The 23,140-nt window shown below is 39.8% G+C and overlaps 1 protein-coding gene across 2 annotated transcripts in view; it reads left to right on the forward strand.

The window, feature by feature from the left end:
* The window catches only part of LOC124556623, a 121,427-nt gene that overhangs the window by 21,659 nt on the left and 76,628 nt on the right, over positions 1-23,140 (forward strand). For both annotated transcript variants that reach the window (XM_047130593.1, XM_047130592.1), the window contains exon 3: positions 12,434-12,606. In XM_047130593.1, coding sequence (XP_046986549.1) covers positions 12,434-12,606 — 173 coding nt within the window. The remainder of the gene's footprint in view (positions 1-12,433; positions 12,607-23,140) is intronic.

Below are 23,140 nucleotides of genomic sequence, written 5' to 3' on the forward strand. Positions count from 1 at the left end.
CTTGCCCGCGAAAGGCAAAGGTCCAGAGTTCGAGTCTCAGTCCCGCACACAGTTTTAATCTGCCAGGAAGTTTCAGGTGTACTTTGTTATGGCACAGTCTTACGTTTGCATTTGGATATTCTTGCACAAAATTGTGGGCAGACACATTCATTTGATAATGTGATTAGATGAAATGTGGGTAATGCTGGGAAAGGTGTCAGTAAATGTTGGACAGATGACTCTCCAAGGAGTAGCAGTTATCAGCCAAAGGGAAGAGAAGCTGGATTACTTGTGGCCCATGCAGGCTCTTCCAGTGGATTCAGTCCAAAAATACAGGTGATTACCATGAAGACATGGGCCACAAACAATTTATTAAGTGGTACAAGAACCTCTTAAAATAGTGTTCTGTCCCTATAACAGTTTTATAGCTAATGCTCCATATCATTTGATCATTCTGAACAGAGTCCCCACCACAAAGGATCGCAAAGAACTTATGGTGCAGTCGCTTAGAAGGACGAAATATTACTGTGGTTATATGTATGACAAAGCTTCTTTTATATTTGCTTTTTAAAGAAAATAACCATATAACTCCTACATTTGTAGTAGACAAATCACCAAGTAGCAGCTGCCACCATATCACTGCCATTTCAAGACCATTGAGGTAGTATGGAGTGATGTGAAGACGTACTTAAGGAGCAATAACGGAAGTGGAAAAGCTGTTGCATGACTCTCTTGACTGCTGATGGAGCCTCATGCAGGAGAAAGATCGAGCATGTCGAAAAACTTATTTGAGCAGCAGAGACAATGGAAATTATCATCAGTGACCATGAACAACTAATGATTTTTCGTGGTTATGATGACGATGGAGATAGTTTTGATGCTGATTCTGACAACAGTTACGACACAGAGAGCTGGATAGAATTGCACCATTGTTGCCATAAAGCTATGAATACTGGTTGCTTATTGCTCATTGTCATTATGAAATATACAATCTCAGGTATTATTTATTTTGTAAGCAGGTACTCTTTTTTAAGGCATTGCTCATCATCAAATTCTTATTTTTCTGTATTTCTTTGCTCCGTTATCGAAAGTTTGTGCTTGTTATGCCTATAACTACATTGTTATGCACTTGTTCATTTGCTGTTGTTGTGGTTGCAGCTCAAAAATGGATTCTTATGTACACTGTTATTGCTCTGTAGCTTACATGTAAGAGATGGCACGAAAAACTGTATTGGATGCTATATGTTTAGAGGTTGCTGTTGCAACATCGCTGTTGCAATATATATAGCCAGCCTCATTTGATATGGTGGGAACTTTCAAGTAAAATGTTTTGCCGGCATAGGTATAGTAGCAACTGACCAATGTACACTGCATAATAGTAACAGAAAAAAGAGAATGCATGATAATGAACCTCAGAGCCCTAACTTTATGTGCACAACCAAAAATTCCTACAACAAGTTCTGTGCATATAAGAAGAAATATACAATGAAATACATTGGAATTAACTAACCAAATCAAAAGTACTCGTGTTCCTAACAAGACTAAGTTGGTTTTTTTTCTATATATTTATGCAGATATACCTAGAAAAGAAACTACAAATATGATTGAAAGTAGTTTAATGAAACACAAGAAACTATGTTCAGGTGAAATCTGTGATCTCATTCAACTGTGACCACTTACCTTTCCTATAACTACTTTAGCTTCCAAAATGAAAGCTAATTACAATCGGACTGTTAAGCAGTGAAGAACTTCATGGCAGGAACCTTTATTGACATATTCATCAACCACATTGAAATAATTTTTTTTTTGAGCAATTTAAACAGACAGCTGAAAAAGTTACTTGTATGTCAATGACACATTAGTTCTGTTGAACGGTACAGAGGATGACATTGCTAACATGCATGCACAATTAAATAGTATGCATGATAAGATTCACCTGTGTGGTAAAAGTAAATAACTGTGTTAAAAAAAAGGGGGGGGGGGGGCGGATGCAGTGCGCAAATTCAGACTGTTCTGGAAACCAACTGCAGACACATTAATTAGTAATGGATCATGCCACCCACAAATCCACAAAAAGGAAATTGTCACACAGTGTTATGAAGAATGGTAAATTTCCAGCTGGATGGATATGAGATTAAGAAAGAAATGACAGCCGTCCTTGAAAACTTAGCCATATTTTTCTGGATGACAATGTGCCATGTCACCACGCCTTAGCTTTTCACAATTAGTTTGAAGAACATTCTGGACAGTTTGAGTGAATGATTTGTCCAACCAGATAGCCCGACGTGAATCCCATTAAACATTTATTGGAAATAATCAAGAGGTCAGTTTGTGCTCAAAATGATGCAATGGCAACACTTTTGCACTTATGGATGGCTACAGAGGCAGCTTTACTCAATATTTCTGCAGGGAACTACCAACAACTTGTTGAGTCCAATCCACGTCAAGTTGCTGCACTACACTGGTCTAAAGGAGTCTGAGACAATGTTAGGAGGTAACCCTTGGCTTTTGTCACCACTTTTCTGTGCAGAATTCACTAGATAATGACTCTGAAAGCCAAAACCTGTTGTGATAGTAAATGAAGAACAGTTTTAGCATTTATGAATTTTGTGGTATTTCACTCATGTATGTTGAAGTAGGAAATACTAGGCCAACATAAAATAAAACAATGTTTTCCTGTCCAGTCATGTGACAGTTATGTCATAAATTTGGTGATAATGATTGCAGCAGTAACACTTTGTGACAACTCTGAACACACTTTATTTTTAAAGCATTTGGGAAGCCCATTTGATACTCTGTTAAGTCACCAGATGATATTTCATTATAAATCAGGCCACCTTGTAAGGATTTCTGGAATAACTGATCAGTGCTACAGATTTTTTTACAAACATAACCCAAGAAAACTCCACATATCATCCACTTTAGAATAGGTAAATCATTGATTGCTCACACTTAAAAAAAAGTTCTCATACTCACTTGAAGCAAATTGGCTCAGTGTTTACTCAACGGTTAGATCTGTTTATACCCAAGAAGGCACAGTTGAGGGCAATGTTTCAGTCTTCTTAAATATTTATTGTAAATTTCTTAGAACACTGTTATGTTGCATAAACAACAGAAACATAGCCATTTAACTTGATACAAAATTCTGCATTATTCTTGTAGATGGGCCAGTGCATTATCCTAGCTGAGTGCCAGTCTGTCGCTTTCTTTGTCAAAACTGCAGTATCTATTGTTCCCGCCAGAGCTGAAGAATGCCAGTTTAAAATTTCCATATTTTTTCTGAGCTATATAATGATCTTCCTAATAATGTTACAGGAATTCCTAACCTCCAAATTTACCCGTTAACCATTTTGTAGATGCCTTTGCAATGGGATCAGCACTCTACCATAGAAATAATTACTGTTCGACACCTCAAAAAAGATATTGACATGATCATTGTCCCTGCAAACAAAGGTTTCTTCTTTGTAACTATGAACCACAGTGATTGTCTTTCATAGTGTGTCTACCCATTGTCTAATACAGCTACTTTCAAGCCCCACTGTAGTGACCTCATCCCAGAAGTCTTAACTGACTTCTCATCCTCCTCAGATTCCTAGATCTGTATCATATCCTCTGTGCTGAGCCTGTCTTTTTTCTCACCCCAACTCCTCCACAGACTCCCACTTTCTACATGCTTCCCAAGCTCCATAAGCAAATTGTAACTTGTTACTGCACTTCGTTGGTCAACACTTTCAGTTCACTGCTCTTGTTTTAAAGGTGCAAACCATTTCTCTACTGGCTTTCCTCAGTTGCTGTTCATTTACCATCAGGTGCTCTGTCTCTCACTATCAGTATTACTATTCTCTACATGAACATCCCCAGTGGTCATAGGGATGGTCCCAGCATCCATTGCTACCCCTCTCAATGCCCTGTTTACTTGTAACCAACCAAGGCACAGCTTACAAACATATCTGCACCACTGTCATGGGTGCATGAATGGTAGTGATCTGTTTTGTTGTATACTGCTGGGGGAGTCTTTTGTAGCCATCCACTATCCTCAACTTCTCTCCTGCTTCAGTTTAGTTATTGATGTCTTTATGATCTAGACCCAGGGCAAGGACATCTTTCTTATATTCCTCCAGAATTCAAACAATTTCTTGCTGATTAGTTTCTTCTGGCCTTACTCCACTCAGTGACCCACCTTTTTGGATGTTGACCTTCCACCTTATTTATGGAGTGCCATTAAAACTTTTGTCTACGTTCAACTTAGCAATCAACAAAATTTCTGAACTTTTTATTTTTATGACTGCTGCCAGTTTCACACCAAAACGTCCATTCCATGTATCTTAGCTGAACCTTGGTCTGGCAGACCAACAGAGGTGGCACAGTGGTGAGATACTGCTCTTGTGTTTGGAAGAACGGTGGTCCAAATCCCCATGTGGCCATCCATATTTGGGTTTTCTGTGCTTTCCCTAAATTATCAAGTTGAATCCCAGGATGGTTCCTTTGAAAAGGGCACTGATAATTTCTTTTCCTATTCTTGCTCGTTCTCAGCTTGATCCCTATCTTTAAAGACCTCATTCTTAATGAGCAGTAAAGCCTGAATTTTCTGCCTTGGCCTGCCAGAGCTTCAGTTACCATCTACTATGTCTCAAAATGAAGTATAACCTCTCCAATATTCTTCCTAATGCTCCTAAAGTGGTATTCTGCCTTGTAATCAACTAATGTAATATTCTTGTTTGCCCCTAATGCCATTCCTGCTTCCAACCCTTTGCCCCATATGCCATGTCCCTGTTAGAGCCCCAGGTGTAAAATCTTACCCCATGCATCCATGAATTACCTTTTAGTGCAACCATATTACTGGCATTTCCTACCTCACTGGAGGCAGGGTCACTTTTGAAAGTAGCCATGCTATCAGTCAACTTGTCTACAACCACAATGCCTGGGTATGACTATGGGCCAATTGTCCACCTGAATGACTGGCAAAAGACAAATTGTGGCCAGTAGCCAACTGGAGTTTGTGGATCATTTTGCTGTGAAGGAAGGAAGATAAGGTTTAACATTCTAAACATGATGCAGGTATTAGAGAAAGAGCAAAAGCTCAGATTGAGGAAAACTGGAGAAGTAAATCTACCCTGCTCTTTTCAGAGAACCCATCCTGACATTTGTCTTAAGTGATTTTCAGGAAAGCCATCTTGTTACAAACTGAGTGTGTTACCACTGCACCACCCACCCACACCTGCTCAGATTAATGTGGTTGACTTCAGTAGCTGTCGCATAATCATAACATCCTTTGCTCATCTCCACCATCCTCCACCACCAAGACTGGTAAAGCCATGTCTCCACAATATCCTTTCTTCCAGGAGTGCTAGTCCCACTAGTTACACAGGAGAACTTCTGTGAAATTCAGTTGGTAGGAGATGAGGTGCTGGCAGAAGTAAAGCTCTGAGGATGGGCTGTGAGTCATGCACAGGTAACCCAGTTGGTAGAGCACCTTCCAATGAAAGGCATAGGTTTTGAATTCACATCTCGGATTGGCACAAAATTTTAATGTACCTGGAAGTTTCGCATCAATGCACACTTTGCTTCAGAGTGAAAAATTCGTTCAAGAACTGTACATGCTGTGTTTGGACACAAGAAGAATATGGCAGTCTCCAGAAATAGGTAGAAGCCAAATTGGACATGATGAAAATGCTTCAGGTTTCAACCCTCGAGTAGAGCAACATTGGGGGAATGGTGATGAGAGCTGTGGTATCTCCTGTGCTTCTACAACTTTCCAACAGGCCCTATTGTCAATGTGTCTTTAAGCATGCATGATCTGAGCAATTTGTTCTCAACTGTGGGTGAATGATGGTTTTGTTTATCTGTTGGGAGAAGTCAAATGTGGGTACTGGTACTGGCCACTGTTATTTAGGTAGTTAGTTCGGCAGTTATTTGCATGTTCTTGGGATCATAATTGTGACTGGTTGCAATATTCAGTTTCACAGTACCTATTATCACTGACAGAAAAAAACCCACCAAGAATAACCAGCACTCCAGCTGCAAGTGAGTAGCGCTGCTACACAATAGTAGCAGACAGCATGTGGAATGTTCTTCATGTTTACTGTCCCTGTTAATACATATTGCTAAAATCTGTAGTGCAACAGACTAATTTGGGACTGCTCTTTTGAATTGGCATGCAAAATTCCACTTAAAAATCATTTTGTTTGTAATGGGAAACAAACAGATGCTTTCTGATGACATTGGGCATCATATGAAAGATGTGATGAGCAGTATTTGTTTGGGTCAACTCCATCTGGACACTGCAAAAACAAAATTGCAAATATATGCTGAAACACCAGAGAAAATGCTCCTGCGGACTCTTGTATCTGGTATATAAAACACAGACACGGACACAGACACACACCATATTATTACATAGCTGCTTCCTTATGCCCTAGCAACAAGTATGAGGTGGTGCCCACTGTCCTTAGCTCACCCAGCATGGGATGTTTTGTCTGTTGGGCCTGTAGCTGATTGTCCTGCAGAATCTGCACAAGTTGAGGGAGGAGGGGGGGGGGGAGAGCGGGGGGGGGGGGGGGGGGGAGACACTGTTCATTGGGAGCTGTAACATTTGGTGAGTATTGGAACCACTCATGGAGAGAGCAGGCAGATTCAGGAGGTTTCTTCTGAGATGTGGAAGAGGCTCTACCTGCAGTTGTTGAATATTCTGAGTGTAATTGGTTGCAAATCATAGCTGATATCGGAATGAATACCATCTGGATTCTGAGGCCATACTCTGTTTCTTTCGACATCTGACTGTGTTGGTGAATAAAGCTACTCTCATATGAAAGATGGAGACTTGGCTCACGATTTGCCACATTATACTCAGATCCAGTTGCAGTTCACTAGTTTGGAGCTGGATGGAATACTAAACCAGAGATTCAAGCAAATCTGTGATAATATGGGCTGTGAATTTCTTCATTTCCAATATTGATTGGAGAATTATAGCACTCCACCCCCATCCCCTTTCCAACCTTCAACAGGTCAGGTGTGCACTATATATATATAAAGGGGTTACTCTGTTGGCAGAGTACATGTGCCATATTCATACGTCTTTTGTGAGTTGTAGGAACGCCTATATTACTGTTTACCTCTCTTGTGGAACAGCACTCCTGGACAGTCTAGTGTACACAGCATACTAAGTTACTCGCTCTCAGTGCTCACTGTGCTTCTGCCAGGTGGTCAACAGAGTGTTTATATGATCATTATGTTCCAGAATTTGCCTTTAACATTACATGAGGTAACTAGACTTCTTAAATCACGATATTGTTACAACTCTGTGGGGGCTCCTTGTGAAGACTGTTGAGAACGTGAATTGCACATCTTTGTGCATATAAGTTTCTATAGCTTTTATCATGATTTTTGTTTTGCTCAACTGCAGGCAATGTGATGGTGTTCTTTCAAACAAAACCAGTGATGACATAATAAATATGTTTTTATAAAGCTATGGTGATTTCTTATCAATATGAATTGTAAAGGAGCACATCAGCTATGTTAGTCACAGAGGAAAATATTCATCATTGCAGATTAAAAAGAGTTAATGTTTAGGCCTATATGGTATTAGTTAACTACAGGAATATGTCCATGGTAAGGTCCTAGACTTGGTCTCACTTATTGAAGCTAATAATGTCCACATAATACTAGGAGTAGAAAGCTGCTAAAACCAGAAGCAAATAACAGTGAAATATTAAATACAAATTGGAATATATATCACAAAGATAAGCTACAGTAAATGAATGCATTTTATATACCAGGTAATTTAGGAGCTGTATTGACAGAATGCTTCTAATAAAACCTAGAGAATATCTATGGTAAATTTCCTGATAGTATATTGTTGTAGGGGCATTTCAACTTTCCAGTTGTAAAATGGGATATTCATGTAATGAAGACGAGTGCCATGGACAGATATTTGAGTGAAATTTGTTTAATGCTTACTTTCTCCCACAAATATCTCTTGAACTGACAACAATGAGAAAATAGAACTGATGTGGAGGCTTGCTAACAGTAGTGCTCCTTGTATACTATTCATGAATGGTATGGGAGAGAGGGGAAATGATTATGCTACCATAAGAACCCTCCACTACGCACCATGAGGTTGCTTGCAGAATGTAGATGTGGATTTCTTCCTCATTCCGTATCCCTGTTGTTCCGATATATTATTCTTAGATTTTCTCCTGCTGCACCCATTGCCTCCTTATGTAGTTGCAAACCACCAACACTAGTCATGCCTATATTTTCCAAATGCATAACCCACCATAGCTCCATACTCTGCTTCTCCTCCCTTTCCCCACCTCACACTAATTCCATGTCACCGTTATATCAAAGCACAGCTCATTACTGCCTTTTCTATACACCCACCTGCTGCTAAAATCCATTTGTACTCAGTAAGTAGTGACTTGCCCATATGTGATACTAATATGTAAGTTGAGATAATCATTATCCCTCTGTAGCTGACTGGTGGGTGATTCCTTGCACTGATTTGATATATCATATTCATGCAATGTATCTTGATCTCTGTTTCTGGTTTACAGCACTTGGAGAGGCAGCCTCTGTTGTTTTACAGTTGATTCAGGAGTCAAATGTCTATGTATTGGATAGCTGGTGTGTCTTACTTACCCTTGATATGAATAAAAACATCAAAATATGTTGCTAGGAAATTTTTTCTTCCTTTTTCTCTCATCCGCACCTGTTTTAGATTGATGTAAGTCTCTTGATGTTATAATTATTAAACATATTCCCTCTCCCTCTTGAGCAATGCACTATATATCTATCCGGTTCAAATGGTGAAAATATTTTGGCTAAATGTCCCAAGTCAAAAGATGCCAAGATCCCTCACATTATGTATAGCATTATAGATACTTCTTTGTGAGAGGTAACACTTTAGATTTGTGACCAAAACTTGCTTGTCTTCTTATCAGTTGATTTTTTCCTCGTGGTTTGTTATTAAGGTTCTTCAGTTGGCTTTGTAAATGCATTTTAAAGTACTCTGTCAGTATGATGAGAGGTCAACAGGTCTGGCTCTTTGTGCATAACATCTGTTTTTACAATTTTCAGCAATTATTGGAACTCCTTTTGATCTGTTTTGTCATAAATATTTAACCAAAGCCACTTCTCTTCAACAATAATGGTTGGTACCCATCTTCAGTAATGCCGCTCCTTTGATAATCCATCTTTCCTTCCTCAGTACCAAGTGAGGTGGTGCAGTTGTTAGCACACTGGACTTGTTGTCGGGAGGGTGACAGTTCAAACCTGTGTCCGGCCATCCTGATTTAGGCTTTCCATGAATGCCCTAAATCGCTCCAGCCAAATGCCAGGATGGTTCCTATGAAAGATCGCAGCCAACTTCCTTCCCTAATCTGATGGGACCGATGACCACACTGTTTGGTCCCCTCCCCCAAATCAACCAACCTTGCTCAGTCATATTTGAATTCATTGCTATACTCGGCCGCAGTGAGCTTTGAATGTATGGCTTTGTAGTATTGTTTGTTTGACATTGGTCTGTACACTTCAGTTGTATACATGTCCAATGTGTGCCTGCTCAGAGTAGGCAGGGTGGCAGCATTCTTAGGGAGGGTTAGAGGAGAAGTTGAAATGTTCCCTTATAAAAGTGGCACCCTCTTTTGTAAACAGCAAGATGCCTTGGCGAATCTGGAACTGATGTCACTGTATGAAAAAAAAAATGTGGATGCCTGATTATACTGAGACTACCGTGTTTGTTGGGCCATCCTGCTGGATGTGATGAAAACACGCTGCTGTAGGGGATCCATTCAGGGTTCTGCTGCAACGTTCCTAGAGTTTATCAGCAAGTCCTCAAAGATTATTGAACTTGGTAGACAGTCTGAAAACAGACAGTTTGCTGTGTGTCAAATTGCAAGTTTGGACCCTTAGGGGGTCAGTATAGGGCATCTGTATTAGTGTGTTAATAGGATCGGCAATAATGTATGGAGTACTGGAGTAATGGCCTAACAATGAAGACAGTTGGCTGATCATTCCAGCAGTTTAACCTTGGACCCAAACAAAGATAGCAAAGGACTGTGGCCAATAACTAATGTATGCACTCCAAAAATTATAGCCTTCATTTTCTGTTTGTGAATAATGTTCTTGAGCTGGATTTAAGGTTGTGGAAATGAACGTTATAGGCTTTTCAGAACCATCTTGGAAAGAAGGGCATCACTGCCATGATGGGAGGCATCTGGTGCCGAAACTGATGCAACCGAGAGATAAATTGTTAAACAAGGAGATGACTGTCAACAAGTTTCCAAAGCCTGAAGTGCTTGCTGGCTGACCATAGACCATTGTGACATAACTGATTCCAAGGATAGACAATTGAAGCAGCCCGAGGGATAAAAGGGCCTAATAATTAAACTTTAAATGAAACACCTGGAGGTTATTCACAGATTGGGAGCCTCAATTTTTTTTATTGCCTTGACAGCGTCCTGTGTGGGTTGTAACATTTCTTTACTAAGGACATATTCTAGGTAAGTGAGGGAACATTGAAGAAATGAAAAATTAGGAGAATTGCTCATAAGGCCCTTTTCAGAGAGAGCCACAAAAATCAGATGCAAGTTGCATGGATGTTCCTTGGTTGCATGACCCGTGACCAGGATGTTGTCAAGGTAGTTGACTTATTGAGAAATATTTGCTGTCAACTGTTCTAAAGACTTCGTAGCCATGTTCTAAAGACCATTGGAAAATAGCAGGAGCACTTGCGACCCCTAATGGCAACCTTTTATACTTGTGAAGTCCAAAAGGTGTATTAAATACCAAGATTTTCCTCCATTCCTCGGCTAATAGAAGCTGGAAATAAGCCTCCGCCAGGTTAATTTTTAAAAAGAAGTGACTACCAGCTAATGTGGAAAAGAATTGATCAGACTGTAGCAAGGGATTAAAATTGATTTGTTCTTGGGCATTGACAGGAAGTTTAAAGTCCTCATACAGCCATAAAGTGTCACCTAGCTTACATATGATCACTAAGAAAGAGGCCCATTGACTAAAGGGAATAGGTGGAAACACTTGCATTTGTTCCAAGCTTCTGATTCCAGTTTCACATTATACTGAAGGACTAGCAGAATTGGGTGAGTTATAACAAAGCAGGGCACTGCGGAATGTGTCTGAAAATTCAAGGCTGTCCCAGAAGCAGGCTCAAATGATGATTTTGCAAACGTGAAGTCTCAATCTCTTCACCACCACTGAAAGTTCAATACTATTAACAGTATACTGAATAGAAAAACCAAAACCAGGTGTATTGGCGACCACCAGGAAAGTCAATGACCTGGTCACTTGTATATACTTCACAGAGGGCTTTGTTTGGCCCAACAATTGAATGTTAGAATTTGGAATGCACACTGCCCAAAGGCAAAGAGCCAATAATATACACTCACTAAAGTATGTCAATAGATTGATCATAGACAGGTGCACCTGTATCAAATAAGAATACAATTGGTATATCCCCTGTTTCTGTAACAGTATTTTTCCTGAAAAATTGTATGATCAGTTCCTGTAACATTGCTGGAGGATGTGCCAGACCAACAGCAAGTTTCAAAACACCTTACATTCTGATATTCATTCGGGAATTAGAAGTGTGCTAATAAAAGCAAATTTTGGATAAATTTCATGAAATCTGGATTAGATTAGATTAGATTTTCTTTCATTCCAATTGATCCGTAGTGAGGAGGTCCTCCAGGATGTGGAACATGTCAGAAAAACAACAATACATGACAAATATTTACAACTAAAACAAATAAGCTAATGTACCATTCCACAGATCCCAAGTGGAATGATCGTCATTTTTTAATGAACACTAAGAGTCATTTTACAAATACTAATGCACTGAATTTAAAATAAAAAAGTGTTTTATTTATTTATAAGGTAATAAACATGTAATACAACTACTGTAATACTTATTTACAATGAACACATTACTGCACTGAAATGGTGCAGAAGTTAGATTATACACACACACACACACACACACACACACACACACACACACACACACAAATTTTCAATGAACACATTACTGCACTGAAATTGTGCAGAAGTTATGTTGTACTTATATACAAATCAGTTGGTTTTACTAAGAAATTCATCAATGGAGTAGGAGGAGTTGGCCACCAATAAATCCTTTAGGCTTCTCTTAAACTGAATTCTCTGGTTGTCAATAATCTTAGTTTGCATTGTGGAACAAATAGCTAATTATTTTCTCCCAAGTGTAAATTGCAATTCCTTTGCTTGTTTCTAGTAAATGACATGGTCTCCCATGTTCCCACAATCTCAGTTAATTTCTATTAGAGTATTGATGCATAGTGTGTGTTTTTCACTTCTGTTTATATTGTGGTTAATTCTATTGCTTCTTGCTGCCATACCTGTATTTTACGTCATGGAAGAAATTATAATAATTTTTTTACATCTAATTCAAATGCAAATTTTTCAGGTAAGGAAGAACGGCAGTTGAAGGCCAATACTATTTTTCAAAGAGAGTTTGACAAACAGTTAGATGAACTAGAGAAACAGATAATACGCCATGAATGCAGTATAACACTTGTGAAAAAGTACCTTAACATTATTCGCTGCCAGCTACTATTGAGAGGAGTTGGGGATGACAAGGTAATTTTATTAAGACACTGCTATAGATCTATCAGTGTATTCAATGGTTGTAAGTATGTAGCCTTTAAATAAGTGAGTCACAGATCTGGTTTGAATCAGCTAGTTAGATTAATGGCTGAATTCTGGTGGACTGGGCAGTGCAGATGTGAAGTAGTAGTAGTAGTAGTAGTAGTAGTAGTAGTAGTAGTAGTAGTAGTAGTTGTTGTTGTTGTTGTTGTTGTTGTTTCATTGACATTTACATGTCAACTGAAGCAACACCCTGATTCTGCATAAAATACATTCCTTAAAAACATTTAAAATCATGAACCCCCCCGAATAATCCATGCTGCATAATGAATCTGGCTAATGGCATGTCTTATGTGTCTGAAAATTTAAACCCGACCCTAGACAGACTGAAATAATGACGGATATTGGGAATGTAAAGTCTCAATTTCTATACACGGCACCCAAAGTCTTAGCTGCATCTCATTTGAGGCATAGCGCTATATGTGTGTCAGTCTCAAAGTATGGGAATAGGGAAATTAATTACCAAAACAAGTGAAATCTACAAAGAGAGGATCTGATGTGACACAAGGAAAATATAAAAGGAAAAGCAGATGAAGAATTGTTAATGATATTCAAATGTGGAATCTGTGCCATTGGAACTTGCCATTAAGAAAATGCTACATAAAGAGTGATGTAAAACAAACAGTAATTGTGACTGTGTTAAAGTGAATATATGTCCCAAGTTTTATACAGACATTTTGTTGTGCAATGATGAGCAATACATATTAAGTTCACTCAGTTAGGGGGGATGGGGATCTGCTTGATCAGAGAGCATAACTCCACCTGGTTGTTCTTAAAACCAATATTCTTCTTTATCCATCTAATGTTCTGGGTGGGATGTTTGGCAGTGGGAAGAACCATTTGAAAATAAATACCCAGGAAACTTTTCATCCTGTTTAAAATGTATTTATCATGATACAAACTGATGAACAAAGTACTATATAACTTCGTTTCTATGTGCACATGGCACTGAACTGAATAGTTCTGCCATTGAGGTCCATAAAGTGTCTATACAACAGAATACTGGTGGTAGAGTCAGTGGCACCAGTCTTCTGGATACAAAGGAATGGAGGAATATTCAATTGGAGTTTAACTGCATCATGACTTTAATTCCAGTATAAAATGCTAACAATATACTTAGTGTGGCAGTAGAGCTTCAGGAGAAACACACAGATGGATGTCAAACAGAAATGACTTACATTATACAACCATGAAAGTGTAACAGAAATGTCTTACATCGAGAAAACAGTAGCATCTACAGTATTTCACTTACCAAGGTGGCAAATTACATAATTGGAGACAATGCCCACAGTGCACCATGTCCACTTCCAATGTATAGAAAGGCAAACACCTTCTTGGTCATCTTTTTATTTATTGGATAATCAGTTTCGATCCTTTTTTAGGTCATCTTTAGATCCATTAATTGTTAGAAAGGAAAGAAAATTTGGTACCATAGCACAAAGGTAGTTACGAAGTGACCTAAAAAGATATACAGTGGAAGTATGCAAAACAAAAATAAAACAACATATGAAGTTAGTCATATTGAATAACTGTGAAGTGCAGGTCGTCGGTTGACAAACATTCAGTTAAAATTACTGAAGCTATGGAAATTAAACTACAGAGCATGATATACCAGTGCCTATCATCTGACAAAATTGAAAGATCTTTATGTGAAACTAAATTAAAAGTTGCATTTGGTACAGAAACACCATAGCACAGAGTATTGGGTCAGTTGAAGTGTGGATGTCGAGGAATAGATGGATGCTGAGACAGAGAGCAAAATAATGAGAACAAACATACGATGTGTGTAACTCTGGTTTATGTAACTTGAATTCAGCTAGTTCAGTTGCATTCCAACAATTCCTTGTCACAAGCAAGTTGGTTGTAGATAATAATAATAGAAAGGTGAGGCTAATTAGTAGCTTTCAAGTGCACCTAGTCAACTCTGCTATGCAACAGTGGTGGCATCAATGTGGCGTCTTCGACTAGTAAGGCAGTCACATGAGTTATTACCACTTTGCTGGAGATGACGAGGGGATGAGGGAAGTCTGGGCATAGGTGACAGTGGGGAGGCAGGAACCGAAATTTCAGCTGATGACAAACTCCTGTCCGCACCCCCAACTTTTGTCATGCAAATGCCAGAAGTATCAGTGGAAAGACCAGCCATATAGTGCTCACCTGACCCAGGGAAAGAACATCTCTTCCATCAGTGAAGGCAGAACGGCAACTGGAGGATCCACGTTGGCCCGCTGGAAGGCAGCTCAGGCAGCCAGCTGTGTGCTGTTGACAATAGCACTGCGTCGACAACCAAATGGCTCCCCGTCCAGCACACGTGCCTGGGGGAGGCGAAGGTGCCTGAGGCTGTAGTGTCCTCCTGGGCATCGAATGTACAAATGAAAAACCTGCAGCAGGATCGTGCAGCACACGCAAATGAAGCTGATTCCAGCGGTGCTTCTGCAGCTCTATGGGACCCTATAAGACATATAAAGAGTGGCCTAAGACTTTGCCAATAACTCTTTGTTCCCAGTGCTTGCGTCTGCCAAAAACTCTGAAAAAGACCAAATTATTTAAACTTCTAGTGTTGCACAGAATGGCCCATCCACTGTGGAGGATGCAGCAACTAAAGCATTATCCTATGCTGGCCTCCACACGTGAGCACCACAAATGGAAACCTGCTAAAGGCATCTACTGCAATAAGCCAACAAGAATTCCAGTCTGGTCGTGCAAAGTCTAAAGGCAGACGTTGATGAGGGGCACTGGGCTTGGACCAATCAAAAAATTTCTGTAGCGGAGCAGCCTGGATGTTCCATGAATGGCAGACATTGAGAAGTCAGTTGTTCTATTTGAGTGTTCATACTGACTCGTGTGCAAGCTGCTCAGTGCATGCAATGGCTCAAAGTCCTTGATAGAGGAGATGAAGAATTTCCTTCTGAACAAATGTAGCCCAACCACATAGGGCTGATCATTGTCTGTATGTAATAATACAACATCCTGCTGGACAGGTAAGTTAAGCGGGAGAGCAAAATAACCTCCTACAACCAGATCACGAATCTACTTTATTGAATGTAGCCAACTGATGCAGAGATACTGCAACAGAATCTTGCGATTGGGGTCTGCAGCCATCATCTGAGCAACCCATTGATTCTACGGGAAAAATATCAAATGTTTCGTTGTCCTGAACATCAGTGTGCAAACAAGAATCCTCTGAGGTGTTGAATGCCACACCAGTGCCAACTGTTAGGCGAGAGACACTATCTGCATTTGAATTATTAGCTGTGGGCTTGTTCATAATTTCACATTGTAATTTGAGAGGAGCAAAAACTAACACTGCACATGTGCAGATGGTCTGGCTTTGAAGGGCTGAACAATGAGGTGAGACACTTGTGATGCATCACAAGTAGAATTTTCTGCCATACAAGAATTGGTGGAATTTGCTCAGCACATACACGACAGCAAGAGCTTCCTTCTCAATCTGCGAGTAGTTGCACAGAGCTCTGTTTAGGAGTTTGGACGTGAAGGCCATTAGCCAGTCTAATGATCCGACTCTGTGCAAGAGAACAACACCAATCATGTAAGAGGAGTGTCAGCCGCAAGCACAACTGGCTTAGCAGGATCAAAATGTACCAAACAGTGATCGCTCAGTATAGCAGCTTTCAAGATCTGAAATGCAACCTGACACTCTGAGTCCAGTCAAACGAAAAATTCTTTCAGCGAAGACAATGTAATGGAGCTGCAAACTACACAGTGTTTGGAATGAACAGAATGTAATAAGTTGATTTACCCAAAACAGCTTGAAGTTCACTAATGTTCCTAGGAGCTGGGAGATCCCATATGGCAGTTAAGTGTGACTGCAAAGTGTGGATATCCTGACTCTTGATCACATGTCCTAAATATTCAGTCTCAGTCTGGAAGAATATGCACTTGTCTTTATTACGCTTCGACCCAGCATCTGACAGCACTCGAAATAATTTCTTGAGATTGGAAAGATGTTCATGGGGAGTATGACCTGAATTGTGTGTCATCCACATAGTTCAAACAAGATGGAACTGTAGCAGTCAAGAGTGACAAATAGCATTGAAAAATTACAGATCTGGGTGCACTCCTGAAGGTCAACCTCAAAAACGTAAATAACCCAATGTGGGCATTGATCACAAGAACTTGTTGTGACTGTTTATCCAGGGTAAGATGCAAATAAGCACCGTGAAGATCAATCTAGGAAAAAAAGTGGCCTGCCCCAAGTTTGTCAACAAGTTCCTCAGGCCATGGCAAAGAAAAAGAGTCAATCAAAGTCTGTGGATTTACTGTTGCCTTGAAATCTGCACATAAACGTAACCTCTGCGAAGGTTTCTTTATTTCCACTAAAGGTGATGCCCACTGACTGATTGCTACAGCGGAATCACACCATTGTCCTTCCAAGATAAGAGTTGTTATGCCACCTGATCTCTGATAGCGTGAAGGACAGGCTGTGCTTGGCAAAGCTGTCGTTGCACATTGTCTTTCACATGTCATTGAATTCGTCACCACACAGTTCAGCTATCTTGTCTCTAGGCACAGAAGAGCTCACAGAGAGAACATTGTCTTGAATGAACAAACCAAACAGATCAAAAGAGTCCTGCCAAAAATGTTTATTTACTGTCATGTGAACTCAAAACTGTGAATGAAACTGTCTTGGTAATGTTACAAAAAGTAGCAGGTAGGCTGCAAACACTTTGAACAGGAATGTTATGTCCACTGTAACCAGAAAGAGGTGCCTGTGACTTACGTAGCTTATGCTTGTCTAACAGTTCACAAGTGATTCTCTTCAACAAAGTCGCTGATGCACCAGTGTCCCCCGCATGCAGACTTTGTGATTGGCAGTCTGCAGAGAGACAAACAGCTTATTGGGCTGACAGAGAATGGGAGATGTGTGCGACTTCTTTGCTATTGCACTTGACTTGCACTATGTAATACTAGAATCACTACTGGGCTTGGAAAAAATTGTATTAGCATTTATGGACTGAAGCTTTTGAGAAAGTGCATGTTGAGCTTCTGTTTTTACAGACATATGGATGGAACATGACTGTGCTTGCCACAAGGATAACACGTAGCTACAAGTCAGGGGCACGCCTGGCACTTGTGTGCTGTGAAACACCAAGACCAAGATTTAGCACCGCTAGTCTGCTGCCTAGCACACTGGTTCTGTTTATTTTGCTGCGTGGCTGAGAATTTATGTGCTGCAGTGTACAAACTATGGGCACAACCTGTTTACCACTACTTTGTATGGCACAAATAGGAGTGAAATCAAAGTCAATTGCTACAATATCATACGAGTCCTGACGCTCCACTAATTCCAAAACCTGTCACAAACTAGGATCAGGATACTTGAGAATCTATTCACATGTGTGAAGATCTTGCACATTTTGTGTAATTGTGTCCCTGATCATGGCGTCACTATAATAGTGTCCACACTCTCACTTAAATTTGCAATGGCATGTAAACCCTAATAAGTCTGCTGCCCACTGCTCATGAGTCCAATTTGGTTTCCTCCACAAATGAAAGAATTTGTAGCACGTAGCTGCCACATTAATCTGTTCATCAAAGTATTTGTCCAGCCCAGCAATTAATTCTTCAGGAATACTCTCAGGGTGGGCAGTGGGGAAAAGTTTGCAGGTGAACCTGTACACTGACATACCAGCCATTGCAAGATGATCAGGTTGCCTATTCCTACCTTCAGTGTATGCATCAAGCTGTGCTCGGTACTTGATCCATTCCTCGTGTGTTGAATCAAACACATGCAATGGTGGGATGGAAACAGGTGCTGGTGCCTGTGGCTGTGCTGCAGAAGGCTGGGGTGGCAGCGGCATATTTGGTTGCACAGTGAGCAGTCTTGTTCATCATGTCCATGGGCTGCTGCATCTGCTGTGCCTGAAACTGAACAATCTGTGTTACTAACAGTTCTTGTGAAGGACTAGCCATGCTCAATACGCACACCAAAAATTACAAAACAAGAAATAATGTGTGCAAGCATGAATGTTAGCCTCATTGTACACAAACAAACATAGTCAAGTGCAGACCACATTATGAAACTCAAAAGCACAGGAAGGTGAGCACAGTGAAAAATGACAGTTCTGCAAGAAAAGAGAGACAATTAACAGGAGCACCAAATGGGTACAGACTCGTCACTAGCTATTGGGTCGCTTCAGGGGTGGGTGCCGAGGAATAGGTGGGTGTTGAGACAGAGAGTGAAATAATGTGAGCACATGTAAAATGTATGTAACTCTGGGTTACTTAACTTCAATTCAGCTAGTCCACTTGTATTCCAACAGTTCCTTGACACAAGCAAGTTCATTGTTGATAATAGCAACAGAGAGGTGAGGCTAACTAGTAGGATTTGAATGCGTTGAGTAAACTCTGCTATGCGATTGTGCTGGCATTATTGCGGCAGCTTCTTAAGTCAGCTTGGTGGTGGCGCTACTCGTGCATGCAGCAGAGTGTGTGTCTTTGAGCTGGCGGTGGATTGATGGGGCAGTCATGTGAGTTACTTATTGCCTGGCCTGGTGCCAATAGATTAAGACACAACACAGAAAGATTTCACGTGAAAAAATGAGTACCTGCACTCAGACATATATAGTGTCACAGGTGGCAACTGTGAGAAACAATGTATTGGACCTAGGTACTATCATACAATCCTGGATTTAGACGCAAACATGAAGGTCCTCCACAAAACCAATAGGTGTGAATTAATGCACCACGTTTGTGCAAGGAAGTAAAAATTAAAATACAAGAGCAAACTGAAACTTCCTGGCAGATTAAAATGGTATGTCAGTCTGAGACTCAAACTTGAGACCTTTGCCTTTCACAGGCAGTTGCTCTGCTGACTGAGCTACCGAAGCATGACTCACGACTCATGACAGATTATGAGTCATGCTTGGGTAACTCAGTCTGTGGAGTACTTGCACGCAAAAGGCAAAGATCCCGAGTTCGAGTCTCAGTCTGGCACACAGTTTTAATCTGCCAGGAAGTCTCAGATCAGTGCACACTCCACTGCAGAGTGAAAATTTCGTTCTGGAGACAAGAGTGAGCCGATTACCAAATATTGGTAAAAAAAATCTACTACTTTAAAAAGGGTTAAAAGGGTTGAACATGGAATCACATAGTAAAAACCAAGAAAAACTTTAAAAAACAGAGGCTGAAAGACAGCCACTTCAGAAAACCAGACAGAACTTACATCCAAAAATACACTTAACAAAAATATGAACTACTATATATACAGCAAATGTGTGAGCACTTTTTTTATGCTTGAAGCATGAAGTAGTACAAATCAGTTGTGTAAATAGGTCAGAATTAACTTAAAAACAATATACTAAATAGGAAGCAAAAATTGGGCTGCCACTTTAAAAGTACACATAGCACAGTATTCTTTAACTGGAAAAACATTGTAAAATTTAAAATCTACATAGTGGAAACATCACAAAGGGAACTTAAAATGATCACTATGATATCGATTCTGTATTGCAACATGCATATTGATGATCACAAATGGGGAATAGCAAAATGCCATGAACCACAGAGGGACAGATAACCTACCTGTTATGTGTTTTGATTTGATTTTTTATTGGTCCATGTTATAACCAGGAATAACACAATAACCTCGTCAGTCTGGTTTATTAAATCACAAATCACTTTTTAACAATTATGTTAGCCAAGTGTCTACCCAGGCTCACACTCAGGAGTAATGCATAATTAAAGTTTGGTTATACCAATGTCCAAATGTGCATAGTGGGGTGCACGTCCCGTAATTATTCCCAAGTCCAGTGAAGTTCAGTCTCTCCGAGTGAAGTCGCTAGATTTCCGCCGAGCAGCCAGGTAACCTCGAGTGGTGCGGCGAGTCATCCACAAGCAGCTGGAACACGGCGTAATGCACTTCCCGATGAGAACTGTCATTGTGGCGGCGGCCGGGTTTATATAAGGCTCGCTAGTTAATGGAGCTGTTGGCTGGGGTCGCTGTTTTCCAGGGAAAACCAATCGCAATGTTTCCTGGCGTAGCCAATTGCTGTGTGCTGACAAACGCACGCGCACGAAGGCGGCCAGCGATGGTAGCCACGAACCACCCGGAGAAGTGCGGCCAGCGATGTATTTCTCGGCCACGTAAGGGAGCATGCGTGTGAAGACGGCCAGCGATGGAAGAAGCGGGCCGCCCAGAGAAGTGCGGCCAGCGATGTATTTGGCGGCCGCATACTGGAGCGCGTTGTTCAGTGTTTGTTAGAAGTGGTGTATACGACAGTCCAGTTTTATCATACAGCACAAATTGTACAATTGATATTGGACAGGTCAAAGATAAGTTACAATAATACATAGTATTAACGAAGTAGTAGGTAAATTAAAAATAGGTACCTATAATTTTGTTACGTATTCAGAAATTTTCTGACAGAATAGAAACAGTGCTTTATTAGAAATGCCTTTAGTTTAGCTTTAAATATTGGATGAGTAGCATTTTTTATTTCTTCTGGTATCTTATTGTGTAGTATTACACCAATGTTAATTATCCTCCTCTGATAGGTCGTTGTTCTATGATATTTTTTATGTATATTTGATTTCCCTCTGGTACTATAGTTGTGTACATTTTTGTTCTGTAGCAGTTTGCCTGTTTTCAGGAGGTAGTCCATAGTAAACAATATAGTTTCATAAATGAGTAAACTTGGAACATTTAGAACACCAAGCTCAGTAAAATGGGATTTACAGGACTCCATCTTTTTAAGGCCACAAGTTATTCTTAGAGCTCTTTTTTTCATTCTAAAAACCTTTACACTGTGAGTTGAACACCCCCAGAAAACAATCCCATATCGGACTAGTGAATGGAACTGTGCATAGTATGCCTGCAGCACTGTTGTTTTGCTTGATGTAGCCTTTAAAATTCTTAGGCCATAGCACACAGATGATAGTTTTCTAGACAAGTTATTTATATGTGTGTCCCACTTTAAGTCTAGCTGAACCCATAGACCCAAAAATTTTGTGACACATTTTCTAGGGGACCATTTTTTATTTGTGCTTGAATAGACAATTAGTTGGAGGAATTAAATGAAAATCGACAGACACAGTTTTTTTCAGTATTTATAATGAGTTTTTTTTTTTTTTTTTTTTTTTTTTTTTTTTTTTTTTTTTTTTTTGGGAACCACTCAGAAAGTCTTTTCGTAGAACTTTCTGCTGTGGACTGCAAAGTTTCTGGACTGGATCCAGTGAGCAATACGCTGGTGCCATCGGCAAACAGGATGGTTTTTATGGGACTCGTATATTCAACTAAGTCGTCCACAGAAATCAAGAAGAGTAGTGGACCTAAGATTGAGCCCTGTGGTACACAATATTTTGTTGGTAATTCGCAAGAAAGAAAGTTGTTTCTTGTTTTATTCATTTTGTTGAATTCATACTGAAGTGATACTTTCTGCCTGCAGTTTTTTAGGTATAAACACAACGAGCTACGTGCTACATCTCTTACTCCTTGTCTTTCTTATTTTTTGAGCAGAATGTTATGGTCCAGGACATCAAAGGCTTTTGATAGATCTAGAAAAATACCTGCAGTTAATTTATGTTGATCAAGGGATTTTAAAATGTAGTCCAAGAATTCAAAAATTGCTGTCTGTGTAGACTTAGACTTTCTAAAACCATGTTGTTGTACTGCAAGTGGTGCGTATTTATTTATGAATTTTATGAGTTTTTCTAGAATTTTTGAGAAGGAACTTAACTGTGACATGGGTCGGTAGTTTGATATTTTTTCAGAAGAAGTGGTGAAACTTTTGCAGTTTTAAAAACATCTGGAAAGTTTTTGCCAAGGGGTTTGCTGTGTGGTGATCACACGCTTTTGTTATAAAATCAGATACTTCATCAAGACCACTTGACATTTTATTGCTTAATGATTTAATTTTACGTATAATTTCATTGGGCTTTGTATCATAAACATACATAGAAGCAGTTGAGATCACTGACTTGCTGGAGAAGCTTGGGACTGGTCCTTGACATTGTACTTGAATGAGGTCTTCAGCTAGTGAAGTGAAGTATTCATTGAATTTTTCCACAACTAAATTTGGGTCTGTGACTTTTGAGCCTTCTAGTGTTAATGATACATTCTTTTTCTTTGGCACTGAATTACAAGTTTGTTTCTTTATAACTCTCCACGTAGATCTCATTTTGTTGGATGAGTTTCTTATCAAATTGTCATTCCGCATAATTTTTGCCTCTTTGACTACTCTACCATAGATTCTTTTGTAGGCTTTTGAATAATCTGCGAATTCTTGGGTTACTCTATATTTCTTACAACATTACTGCAGAAATCTGTTTCTCTCACTGGAAATTTTTATGCTTTTAGTTACCCATTACTTATTATTGTTATGTTTTACTGTTTTTACTGCGTTTGGAAATACTAGATTAAAATAGTGAAGAAATATGCTCTTAAAACTCATGTACATGCTATCAACATTGTTCTGAGTGGCGATGCTTTCCCAGTTTTCCTTCGCCA

Source organism: Schistocerca americana, chromosome X (genome assembly GCF_021461395.2).
Source record: "Schistocerca americana isolate TAMUIC-IGC-003095 chromosome X, iqSchAmer2.1, whole genome shotgun sequence".
NCBI lineage: Eukaryota > Metazoa > Arthropoda > Insecta > Orthoptera > Acrididae > Schistocerca > Schistocerca americana.